At 38.7% G+C, this 12,464-nt stretch overlaps 1 protein-coding gene across 10 annotated transcripts in view; it reads left to right on the forward strand.

Moving 5' to 3' along the window:
- The window catches only part of FAM189A1 (family with sequence similarity 189 member A1), a 424,039-nt gene that overhangs the window by 358,685 nt on the left and 52,890 nt on the right, over nucleotides 1-12,464 (forward strand). For all 10 annotated transcript variants that reach the window (XM_039491769.1, XM_039491768.1, XM_039491766.1 and 7 more), the window contains one exon: nucleotides 4,130-4,237. In XM_039491769.1, coding sequence (XP_039347703.1) covers nucleotides 4,130-4,237 — 108 coding nt within the window. The remainder of the gene's footprint in view (nucleotides 1-4,129; nucleotides 4,238-12,464) is intronic.

A 12,464-nucleotide genomic window follows, 5' to 3' on the forward strand; every position in this document is an offset into this window, starting at 1 on the left:
AATTTTTACCTACAGTTGGACAAAGAACAATGTTATTATTAGACCTTGTTGGAACTCTTTCAAAGAAATTTCATTTCTTTGAAATGAAATGTTTCACAGACATATCAATTTCAACTAAGTTTTGGGAGGGTAGGGAGTAATTAGGATCTTAGGCCACTGGTGTGAAATGTGGGAGAGACAGAGGTTCAAGTCCCTGCTCTGCCTGATTTAGAGTGATCTAGGATTAAAAACTCTGCTCTCAATGAGGCCAAGTAGGGACTTGACTATGGGTCTCCCACATCTCAGGCCAGTGCCTTAGTGACCAGGCTACCCACACACACATCCACTCTTTCTGAATCAAAAAGCTCAAGTTTCAGTTAGAAAATTGATATTTTCACATCATTCCATTTTAGCAAAAACATTCTAAAGGTTTTGGTTTTCTTTCAATGAAGAATGAAAACAAATTTTGAAATCTCAAAAGTTTTCATGAAACAGAATTGTCCTAGAACACCTCTGATTAATATTAGCTTTACTCATTACTGAATTTGTGACTTGAGCATAGGAGGTATTAATCTGCACATATGAATTAACAAGATTTTTGGGTTCCACCTGGACTATGGAACATAGTAACTTTGGAGACTATCTTGATTCTATCACATCAGTTTTCACAATTATTTTTGCCTGTTTTTATTATTGCATGTCCAGACTTACAAGCCCATATTTTCAAAGCCTGGAGCTACTTTTTGCTCCAGTATGGGCAGTTTTGTACTGGCAATCTTTTATATGTGCAAATGATGGCATTTACTGAGTACTTTGATTTATGGTGTCACTCAGTTGTGAGGATGTCCACAAGACATTGGTTGCACCTGCAAATGACTGCAGGTACATTATGAAAGTCTGTTGCACACAGATGGTCAAATTTTGCTCTCATCTTCACCTGTGCAAATCTGAAGTCATTCCATTGGCTGATGGTGAGTCTCTTCTTTGTTGGAAAGCAGATTGCTGTGTGGGTAATGAAAGAGAGAGAAATTATTAAACTGGAAGTCAGCAATAGTAAGTTTTTAGAGAAGATGATGTCAAATATAGTGTTCCATGATTATCTTGTGTATTCTTTGGAGTCTGCTGTGCATTCTTCCTCACATTCTGAGTTTTCCTTCAGAATCCTTTTTAGTGAGTGATGTGTGGATTTCTGAATCCATGAACTGTACAGTTTATATTTCTGCCAGGGGATACAAACGACATATTTATTATTATTGTAATGTAGACTACTTTGGTGAACCTGTTCTAGAATTTTGTTGTGTACGAGATTTTCACTTGCATATGCTCCTCTGATGGCCCAAGTTTCTTGTTCCTGGTCATTGACATTCCTCTCCCTGTAAATCATATGTCTGTCTCTCTCCTGCTCATCACCTGGGCTCACCTATGAAGCCCAGGACTTTCACAATCTTTTCTTCTCCTTCTCTTTCTGTTTTTGTGCCACCTGCTCACCAGCTGAATATCTGCAGAGCCTCCCCAGTTTACCCCATTAAAGTATCCTGACACTCTTGATGTTTGTCAGTGCATCCTTTTGCTTGAACTAGTTCTCCTTCACTTCCATATTATGGGGAGGGGGAGGGAGACTGGCTCTCCTCCTGCCTTTCTGCTGTGGACCCAATTGATCCATTATTCCCCTGTGCCAGCCAGCTGGCTGAGAAGCCATCAAACAGCTGAGCCAGAGCAGCAAGAACAGATCCGGCTCAGAGTATCTGTTAAGTGACTGGAACTTGCTGACCTATTTGCTGGATTTAGTGTGCTTCCCCCCTGTGTTGGCAGGTTTCCATTTTCAAATGCTGGTCACTTGGGGAGTATGTAATTAAGATGGCAAGGATAAATTTGCATCTGTTGGTACTTTTGTTTCTGACTTGCTTCAGCAACAAGATAGCAGTACATTGGTTTACAGCATGTAAGTTATTTAGCTATTAGAAGGGACAGAAATGTCATAGTTTTAAAGATAAAGACTTAGATTTTCCAGAATGTTCTTTACCCATTAAGTTCTATTGTGCCCTATTTAACAGGGTTTTTTCCAAATATCCGCTGTGAACCACTTTCACCTCCTGGCCATTCAGTTCTCATAGCATCACTGTGCTTGCAACAATATAACCCAATAGGTATATCAGCTGGGCAGCAACTGCACAATTAATAAATATGGAGAAAGTATATTAGCTTATTAATTTTGTGTTGATATTGTAAATCACAGTTATCTTTCTACAGTGTTAGATGCACTAAATGCAAAAGAGCTTGCTCTAAGAAATGGATACATTTTAAAAATTGTAAATGTGTTGGGCAAAATGCTGCTATTTTAATTTCAAGTATTTAAATCTGGGCAATATATTATTTAATTCTGTTTTTTTCCTTTTAAATACAGCTACTAACTCAACACAAGGTAGCAGACCTAGATGGACTAATTTCATCTTTTGCCATCTTTCTTGGTTTCCCTCATGCTATTCCAGAGGTGCAAACTATCTGGAATAAGAGTGTACAACTCTTTATTCCTCACCAGTTTTTCTGCTGACATTTTTAAAAGCAAATAAAGTTCTAACTTGTATGTTTAAAATACTGAAAGCAATTAAACTGGCCAGCGTATTTCTAAAAATTAGAAGTCAGACTCATAGTCTCTTTCTAGCAACAGTTATGTGTTGGATTTTGTACCCAAGAAAAGCTGTAGTAGTTTGTGTAACATCAGTGGAGTGTAGATCCAGAAACATTTAAAAAAACATTTTTAGTCCTCAGATATCTCTGTGGATATAGTTTTATTTTTTGTTTTTTAAGTGTGTGTTTGGGATAAGAGAATGGGTTACATGCTGAGTGAATTGTACAAAGCTATCAGCTGAGCCAGAGCTGCAAGAACAGATCCGGCTCAGTGTATCTGTTAAGTGACTGGAACTTGCTGACCTATTTGCTGGATTTAGTGTGCTTCCCCCTGGTGTTGGCAGGTTTCCATTTTGAAATGCTGGTCACTTGGGGAGTATGTAATTAAGATGGCAAGGATAAATTTGCATCTGTTGGTACTTTTGTTTCTGACTTGCTTCAGCAACAAGATAGCAGTACATTGGTTTACAGCATGTAAGTTATTTAGCTATTAGAAGGGACAGAAATGTCATAGTTTTAAAGATAAAGACTTAGATTTTCCAGAATGTTCTTTACCCATTAAGTTCTATTGTGCCCTATTTAACAGGGTTTTTTCCAAATATCCGCTGTGAACCACTTTCACCTCCTGGCCATTCAGTTCCTTACAAGCATCACTGTGCTTGCAACAATATAACCCAATAGGTATATCAGCTGGGCAGCAACTGCACAATTAATAAATATGGAGAAAGTATATTAGCTTATTAATTTTGTGTTGATATTGTAAATCACAGTTATCTTTCTACAGTGTTAGATGCACTAAATGCAAAAGAGGTTGCTCTAAGAAATGGATATATTTTAAAAATTGTAAATGTGTTGGGCAAAATGCTGCTATTTTAATTTCAAGTATTTAAATCTGGGCAATATATTATTTAATTCTGTTTTTTTCCTTTTAAATACAGCTACTAACTCAACACAAGGTAGCAGACCTAGATGGACTAATTTCATCTTTTGCCATCTTTCTTGGTTTCCCTCATGCTATTCCAGAGGTGCAAACTATCTGGAATAAGAGTGTACAACTCTTTATTCCTCACCAGTTTTTCTGCTGACATTTTTAAAAGCAAATAAAGTTCTAACTTGTATGTTTAAAATACTGAAAGCAATTAAACTGGCCAGCGTATTTCTAAAAATTAGAAGTCAGACTCATAGTCTCTTTCTAGCAACAGTTATGTGTTGGATTTTGTACCCAAGAAAAGCTGTAGTAGTTTGTGTAACATCAGTGGAGTGTAGATCCAGAAACATTTAAAAAAACATTTTTAGTCCTCAGATATCTCTGTGGATATAGTTTTATTTTTTGTTTTTTAAGTGTGTGTTTGGGATAAGAGAATGGGTTACATGCTGAGTGAATTGTACAAAGCTAATTAAGATTATATCAAATAGATAACAATTGACAGCATTTATTATCATATCTGCTAAAAATATTTGCAATCCTGTCATCTATATCACCAAGATAAGAAGTGACATTCTGCTGTGTGTCTTTTCACAGGATCTGTTGTTCAGCGTGTGTGCTCTCAATATCATCTCCACAATTGTCTGTGCTTTGGCAACTGCAATGTGCTGCATGCAGATGGTTTCTTCTGATGTTTTGCAAATGGTGAGTGCATTTTAATGATAGTTATATTCTCTCTGTCAATATGTCTGTACGTTATATGCAGATATATTTACATGTATGTATTTATAATATATACATGGGGAGGTGTAAAGTCAATGATGGTTGATGTGATATAAAAGTTTTGTCTGGAAGATTTTGAAACTGCTAAGATGTGACCATTAACTTGACAAGTAACAAGTTCAGTTTTCAGCTATCACACTGTCTGTATAAGTAAGTTCTGGCGAATCTAGGGAGCTATCCATTACTGTCTCAGCTGTAGTAGAGGGCATATACACAAAGCAGCAACCGCTGTATATTCAATCATGCACTTTGGTATGCTGCACAGAGTTAGGAGGAAGGACTGGCACAACTAGTTACACAGGCGTAGTCCCGTTTAAGCTGGAAAAAATAACAGTGAGTTTGAACTGATTACAGAAAGACAACCATGTGAGAGTGTAGGCCTCTGGCTGGTGCAAAATACCATTAGCTGCCATTTTACTGCATTTTAATCATGTCACATATGGATACAAAACACCTTTACAGTCAAACGTGCCAGCAACTGGTTACAAACTTGGTCAAAAGTTTTTGTGTGTATGGAGCCTTAAGTAATTGGTGGGGGAGAGTGGGGCGGTGGTGGTGGGATATATTTATTAGTAGGTGCAATGCAGTCATGGCTCCAAACGTGCATATAAATGCAGTTTCTCATTGGTGCATAACATAAGTTGTGCGTATGTGTGTGTTTATAAATAGACATGCAGTGCTTGTTCCATAATCCTTCTTTCGTGTCATAAACAGCATTGAGAAAGAGTTCTCTCATTTCAGTTCATGAGACAGTGTGTGTAAAATATTAATCAAAAGAAGATTTTTATCATATAGTGTATTTTGTACAGAACCATAGGTCTGTTTTTTTTCCTTTTCTGTAAATGATCTCAGCTGCAAGATGCCTGATAACTAAAGGTCCTGATCACAAAGGAGTTTTCTCACCTTTCAGTAATGAAAGGGAGAATAACTGATGCTCAGACCTGATAAGATCAGTCTGTCTAGCGTAACAATAATGTCATGCACCCAGGAGTGTAGTCATGAATATTCGGAGAAATTTAACTCATGATTGTTTTATGTCATTTAGCAGCACATTTCTCTGGAACAAAAACATACAGATGACAATGTTCCCACTGGAATATTAAAGTGCTTGGTTGCTCTTCTTTTCCCGATGGCCATGATTAGCCTGAAGATTATTCATTTCCCTACTCTCTGAACCACAATCAATACTTTTTCTTTCTGATCTCCTTTTCTGAAAAGCATGTACAAAAAAGATAGGAACTTAAATAGGAAATAAAATGAGTTAGCCTTGAAAATGTATTTATATTTCTTCCCCTTTTCCCACTTTCATTTTCTCTTGTTCTTTGTTCTCTCTGATTCTCCATTTTGAGTCTCTTTTCTCACCTTCTGTTCTGCACCTTGTTTCTGTTTTGTCTCTTCCCTTATATTTATCTTCCAATTCTACATGTTTTTTAGCTATCCCATATTTCTTTCTTCTCATGGCCTTAGACATCCTTCTTCTATTTTTCTTGCTTTCAGAGACAAGAGGTCCTGAAGAGTCTATCTTTCCTCTCCTCAAGGTATCCATATTTTTTCATATTTATCCCCGATATTTTTCCCTCTCTTCCTTTCCTTCAGCTTTCTGGGACCAGATCCCCAGCTAATGTAAATCAGCCTAGCTACACTGAAGTCACACTTTCTTACATTAGCTGAACATCTGGCCCAGAGGTTTTCTTTGCTTTTCATTGTCCTAACCCCAATGGTCCTGTTCACACAAAAACTTTTAACCAAGTTTGTTTCTCCTCTTTCCTCCGTAGGCTCCCCAGTCTGATTCACTTCCTTGCTTACAAGTTCATTTCCCTGTTTCTGCTTCTTCTTCCTCCTCACTAAAGCACAACATATCCCTGTTGCCATCTTGTGACAGGAGGGTTTCACCTTGGCAGTGTTAAGATAGTAACATGGGGGAATGATTGCAGTTGTAGATTAAAATTATTTAAATATTATAACATATTTCACTCAGTGCTCTGTTATTACTCTGTAGAATAGTTAGATCCTCCTCCTATGCCAATAGAATATACTACTTCATTACCATCCATAATCAGGCTGCAGGGAGCAATCCTGCACTGTTGTAAACTATACATAGTAAACTATATGGTCCAATATGTCTCTTCTATCTATGATTTTCTATTCTGCATTAGTGTGTTCCTTGCCCCAAAAGTTAGTCAGATGGAAAGAACTTCTTATTTGTTATCAGGACTCCACAGTGGGCTTTGAATAACAGCTGTTGATAATGATGGTGGCTTTTTTAATCACATTATATAATTCTGTTGTAGTATCCAAATTTCCCTGTGAATGATGTAATTCCCATATGCTATAGGTGTTCTATTGCTTAGCAACACAGAGCTTAACAAATCTGCAGCTATGCTTCATGAATCATCTTCTTTCTTTATGGCTTGTGCATCCAATTGTTATCCAGATTCACATGTTGAAACTCACTGTATTTTATTGCATATAGACATTTACATTATGTACATTTGATGCACTGATCTTGGATGAGTTGTCCAGAAATGCTACATATTTGTACCAACCTTTAGGGTAAATTTGCCTGTGAATTTGAAGATCTTTAGTTGTTAAAAAAACAAACCTGTACTTTCAAGCCTTAAGGAAAATCTATTAATTCTACTTTTCTGCTAACAGCTCCCTCCTTGGAATCACAAGTCTAAAACCCATAGATTTTTGAATCACAATAAACAGTTCTGCCATCTGTACCTAAAGGTATAAAACTGAACTGGCAGCTCCACATGAATTCATCAATATGAGCATAAATAAATGTGTTTCCAGTTGTTCTCACAGAGACTTTTTTTTTTTACTGTCTAGACAAGGAAACTGATCACAAATAATTCTAAACTTAATTAACTACTTTGAGCATAAAGTTTAAGCTTTTTATTTGTTCCCATATGTATTGCAAGAATAAGCATGTGAAGTCAAAGACCTTGACGAAATGCATGGTGATTACACTTCCCTATATTATTCATTGCTTGGAGTCTAACAGTACCACCTTCTTGATATTTTTTTTTCTAATCTAGTATTGCTGAACACAAGCTAGGCTCTCCTTGCTTTTTATGTATGCTCTTTTTAAATGTCACTTTTTTCATAGTCCTCATTTAATTTTACATTTGCTTATGATAGTCTCATAATTGATTGTGGGTGGTGTTCAAACACCACCTGTCTGTACAGTGCTGTTACTTACTTGTAAGCAATGTTTAAACTGTATATTTTAAATTACATTTAGAGCTCTGTTTTTAGCATTATCCCCCAACCCTTTTAAAATAATCCTCTCTCCAAATTCAAATTTCTTAGGGACAGATTTTGATACTCTTTGTCATCTAAAGTACTACCTTGCTCTGCAGGAAGCTGCATATAAATCTTTAGGGCAGAGATCATCCTTCCATTACTTGTGGTACAGAGGCTAATAGAGTGAGGCCCAGTTCCTGACTGGGACCGCTTGATGCTACAAAATTCAAATAGTAAATAATAATAATCAAGGAATAAATGTACCAGAACCTTGGCCTTTGATTAGGATTAACCCCCCTTGTTTTATAATTCTAAAATTCTGCACATGGCCACCTTCAACATGACCTTGTCTGTTTGATGCTGTTATCACTGACTCAGTTTTCAATGCTATGTGTTGGATTCCAAACAAAAAGGCTTCCAACGGTGTACTGAGTAGTAGCTTCACCACCACCACAAAAACAAAGGAGCTGCTTGAGATCCTGATCTGTAAGTAAATTGTTCAAAAATTAGCATAGCTTTCAAAAGAGGCAGCATGATGAAACATGCATGGGAGATTCAACTGATGATGCATGTGAACTTGTTTGATGTAGGAATGCATTTAATTTTTTAGCCCCATGGAAAATACTGACTCCTAAATAGAGCTATGTGGGAAATGGTTTTCCCATCCCACCAAAAATTTTGAGATTCCAAAAAGTGTCTCATTCTATTTTGGGGTGAAATTTCCCTGAAAAATGAGAGAGACACTCTAGAATAGCCAATTGCCCAGTGGTTAAGGCACTTACGTGGGACTAGGGAGACCAAAGTTCAAGTCTCTGCTCTAGCTATATAGCCCTAACCACCAGGATACAGTGTCATTCTCTCCGGCTCAGTGAATGCTGGACCACTCTGCTAGAAGAGACTGAGAGAGCCGCTAGTTTGGTGGTTAGGGCACTCGTGGGGTGTGGCAGATGCTCAAGTTCCTGCCGTTAATTAGAGACTTGAACCTGGATCCCACATCCATGGTGATTGACTATTCTGGGGTGGGTGTCTCTCTCATTTTAACCAGAAATTCCATCCTGGACCTGAGAAAACTTTCTAGATGAAAGTTTCATCAAATCAGATATATTTCTGCAAACAGGTGCCCATGAACAGTTCTTGTTTAAACGAAACAGCATTTTCAGATTAAAGTTTTCATCAGAAAATTCCCAATCAGATCTACTTTTAAATAAAATTGGCTGTTTAGTAAAATCTGCTGTCTGACTCATGATCATAAGGCAAGCAAAGACAGGCCCGGTATTTTTAACCCAAGAAATCCAGTATATTTCTGTGATTTCATTTGATTTTTTGAACCTAATAAAACCTAAAAATAAGTTTGCCTAATTATAATATATTGTGTTGCTTGATTTATTATCTGACAGCTTAATTAAAATAAATGCACTAGAACAATATCTACCCCTTACATTTTCAAAGCAGTTTACAAGGATTAACCTCCACAGCTCCCGTTGAAGTCCGTAGACACATGTAGTTAACATCCTGCACAGCACTCTTGGTAGTGTATGTACAGCATATGTTCTGTAATGATTTATATCTCAAATATACACATGGGTGGGGGTGGGAGGGATCTCACACTTCACAGTTTTGGTAGGCCAGGTTTGTTGCACATACCACACCAGTGGCTTCTTGCATTCCTTCATCATCCCTGTTAGCTCCCATTCCCATCTGTTTCAGCAACTCCTCCTGCCAGATATTCTGAGAGTCTCCCAATCCAGAGTCCCCGTTCTCCCGCACCGTGGCAGAGTTTGTGTGTGTGTCCCCATTCCCCGAGTTTCCTCTCTGCTGCCATTCCCCCAGTCTGCCCACAGGACAGTGGCTTTGTGTACCATCTTGCCCTTCCCCCCACACACACACACCAGGGTCCTCAATCTCCTGCCACTAGGGGTTCTGTATGCCTCCTAGGCTCACGTTCCCCATTCTACCCCCATTGCCAGGGGCTCCGGTCTGTCCCCATCCCCCACTTTCCCACCTTCCCCCCCATGGGAGTGGCTCTGTGTTCATGCCCATTCCTCCCAACCTGGGATTCCCCAATTTTCCCCCAATAGGGATTCTTTGTGTCCTCCCCTTACCCTCTTCCCCTCATACAAGGGCCCCCCTTTCTTCCCTTAAGCCAGAGGCTATCTGCTTCCCCATTTCCTTCTCCCCCTGTGACAGTTCTCAGGGGACCTGGGACAGTGAGTTGCCTTGTTACCCCCTGCTTTCAGAATGAAGGAGTCTTGCTTTTGCCCAGCAGATTATCAGCTCCCTAACACCACCAGCCTTTCAGCTGCTCGAGCAGTTTCCTCTGGACTGTGCCAGCCCTAACTTCAGGTTAACAATAGGGGCACCCCAATCCCCGAGTCCCTTTGAATCATTCCCCTGTGATATCCAGCCCCAGAAACTGGCTACTCATAGAAATCCCAGATCCTTTGCTCCCGAAGGGGGAGTGCACCCCAGTTTACTAGCTTTACCTTAAACCACACAGCACTTGTGAGCACTTTAAAATAAATTTATTTAAGAAAAACTAAAGATTTAATTAGAAACAAGAGAGAATGGTGGGAACAAATGGCTGTAATGTGAACCTGGTCACAAAATGAGAACTTGGGTCAACAGTTTTAATAGTTACTGTACCTGTCTAATGGAGTAGGTTTTCCTCACAAAGTTCAGCCTATTGCAGAGTTGGCTTGTTTCCCAAGAACCAGGGTCCAAACATTCATGAAAACATCCTTGCTCCACAAAAGTTTTTCCCAGTGAATGGATCCAGAATGCATCCCTCTCCTCTGTCTTATACTGAAAACAGCCTTTTGTTTCCTTTTTTTTTTTTAAACCTTTGTGTGGTTTTGATTGTTTGCAGTTGCCTTTGGTGGTTTCCCATTCAAAGTCTTGGTATCGCACAAGGCTAAACAATTGGACCTTCTATCACCAGCTAAACAAGGCAGGGTGACAACTCCCCATTATCCGAATGTGCCATCTTGGAGTCACATCTTCACAGCAGGGCCACCCATGCTCCCTATCAGGCCAGGATTCTGTTTCTCCCCCTTCCTGCTCTCCATATCCTCCCCACCAGTCCAGGGGCTCTGTTCTCCTGATTGCATTCTCCTCCCCCATGCCAAGGGTTCTATGTATGTCCCCTTTCCCTCAATTCCTCCTTTCTTCCCCCTGGATTGGATGGGAAGAATGAACATCTGGTTTCCTCTCTTTCCCACCATGGAACACGCTTTGAGGAGGCAGGACATTAGGAGGGAGAAAGGAAGCCTGCTTTTGTCCCCTTCTGGATGAGCATCCACCCCATGGCTCTCAGAAGGAGTGCAATTATTTCTACTCTGTGTGTTGGAAAGAGAAGGCATTTGTGGGTCAACATGTTAAACTCTATTAGGAGGATGAGCAGGGTTATCGTTGTTCTGATAGCCGAAAATGGGTGCTATAAACAGATGACAGTGACTTCATTTGTCCTTCGTTTCCCTGCTTGCAATGCTCTGATTTTTCCCCAAAATCAATAGTCTATTCATTTCTAGAACATTCCCTTAAATTTTGAAATTGATCAGATGTGACATTCCGTCATTATTGCATTACATGAATACAGACAAACAGATCTATACCATTGAGTTGTGTGTAAGGCCTCACAAGCTCAGCCAATTAGATGTAATAGGTTATGGTTTTATGCTTATTTAAATGTAAATTTTATATTTAATCAAGAGTTTATTTAAGGCATTTCAGGATACAGTTTACAGGGTATTTATTCACTTATTACTTGGCTAAATTCTAACACGCTTCTGAAAAATTACCCCTTAAAATGTTGCCATATATTCTTGTATGAGTGTCTTCAAAGACTCACTAACGTATCTCTCTGATGGGATAATATTAAAGAACAACCTTGATTAATCAAATCTCATGATGGACATTTGGTAATCTAGAGAATTTTCAGTGTAATAAATAGACATCAGAGGACATGACCCTATTGTATACTAGGGAACTCAAGATAAATGAGGTTTAGATATTCAAGATTGAATTGTATACATTATTTGCTGTTGTCATGATTGTCACACTCCATGTTAATAAGTTAACATCGTAGGAGTTTTTTAAAACCTCCCAAATCTCTCTCAGCCTCCTTGCTTGGCAGGTGTCCCACTCAGAACATGCACCCATCAGTCTCTTATCACTTATTAGATATGATTTTGTAAAAATAATTGGTGCTTGTGTAACTAATAAAGGAATAAAAGTGATGTTAAGAACCAGCGATAGAACAAAAAGACCTTTGATGAGAGTGCCACATGCAACTCTGCTAATGGTATTAATTTCTCACTCACAGATCTGTTGGGAAGATTGGCTAGTATTTTTAGTATGTTGTAATTTTATATTCCCCTTTTCTTTACTTTTGTACTGGCATAACAATAATTCATCCGACGAAGTGGGTATTCACCCACGAAAGCTCATGCTCCAATATATTTGTTAGTCTATAAGGTGCCACAGAACTCTGCCACTTTTACAGATCCAGACTAACACGGCTACCCCTCTGATACTTGTCACCAATAGTAGTTGGTCCAATAAAGATATTACCTTACCCACCTTGTCTCTCTAACTTTTTGTTTAATAATTGCCCCTATTTTCTATTCTCTAGTATATTTATATAGAGTCTTTTAAAGGGAAAAGGCCTTGGGGAGTGTGTCTCACCTGGTCCTTTTTGGGGGAAAATATAGTGAGCCAGTTTTAGGTGGCAGTTCTTGGATTGTGCTGTTAAAATCCAATTCTGTTTAACAAGAAAAATGTTCACAGAAGGAGAGAGACAAGAATAGCAAAAGATAAGAAAATGCAGCTTTTGTTTCTGATGCTTGCAGTTCAGGAACAGGCACAGCATATGGCACAAGTTGAAATTAGCCGCTCTGGA

Source organism: Mauremys reevesii, linkage group 10 (assembly GCF_016161935.1).
Source record: "Mauremys reevesii isolate NIE-2019 linkage group 10, ASM1616193v1, whole genome shotgun sequence".
NCBI classification, from domain to species: domain Eukaryota; kingdom Metazoa; phylum Chordata; order Testudines; family Geoemydidae; genus Mauremys; species Mauremys reevesii.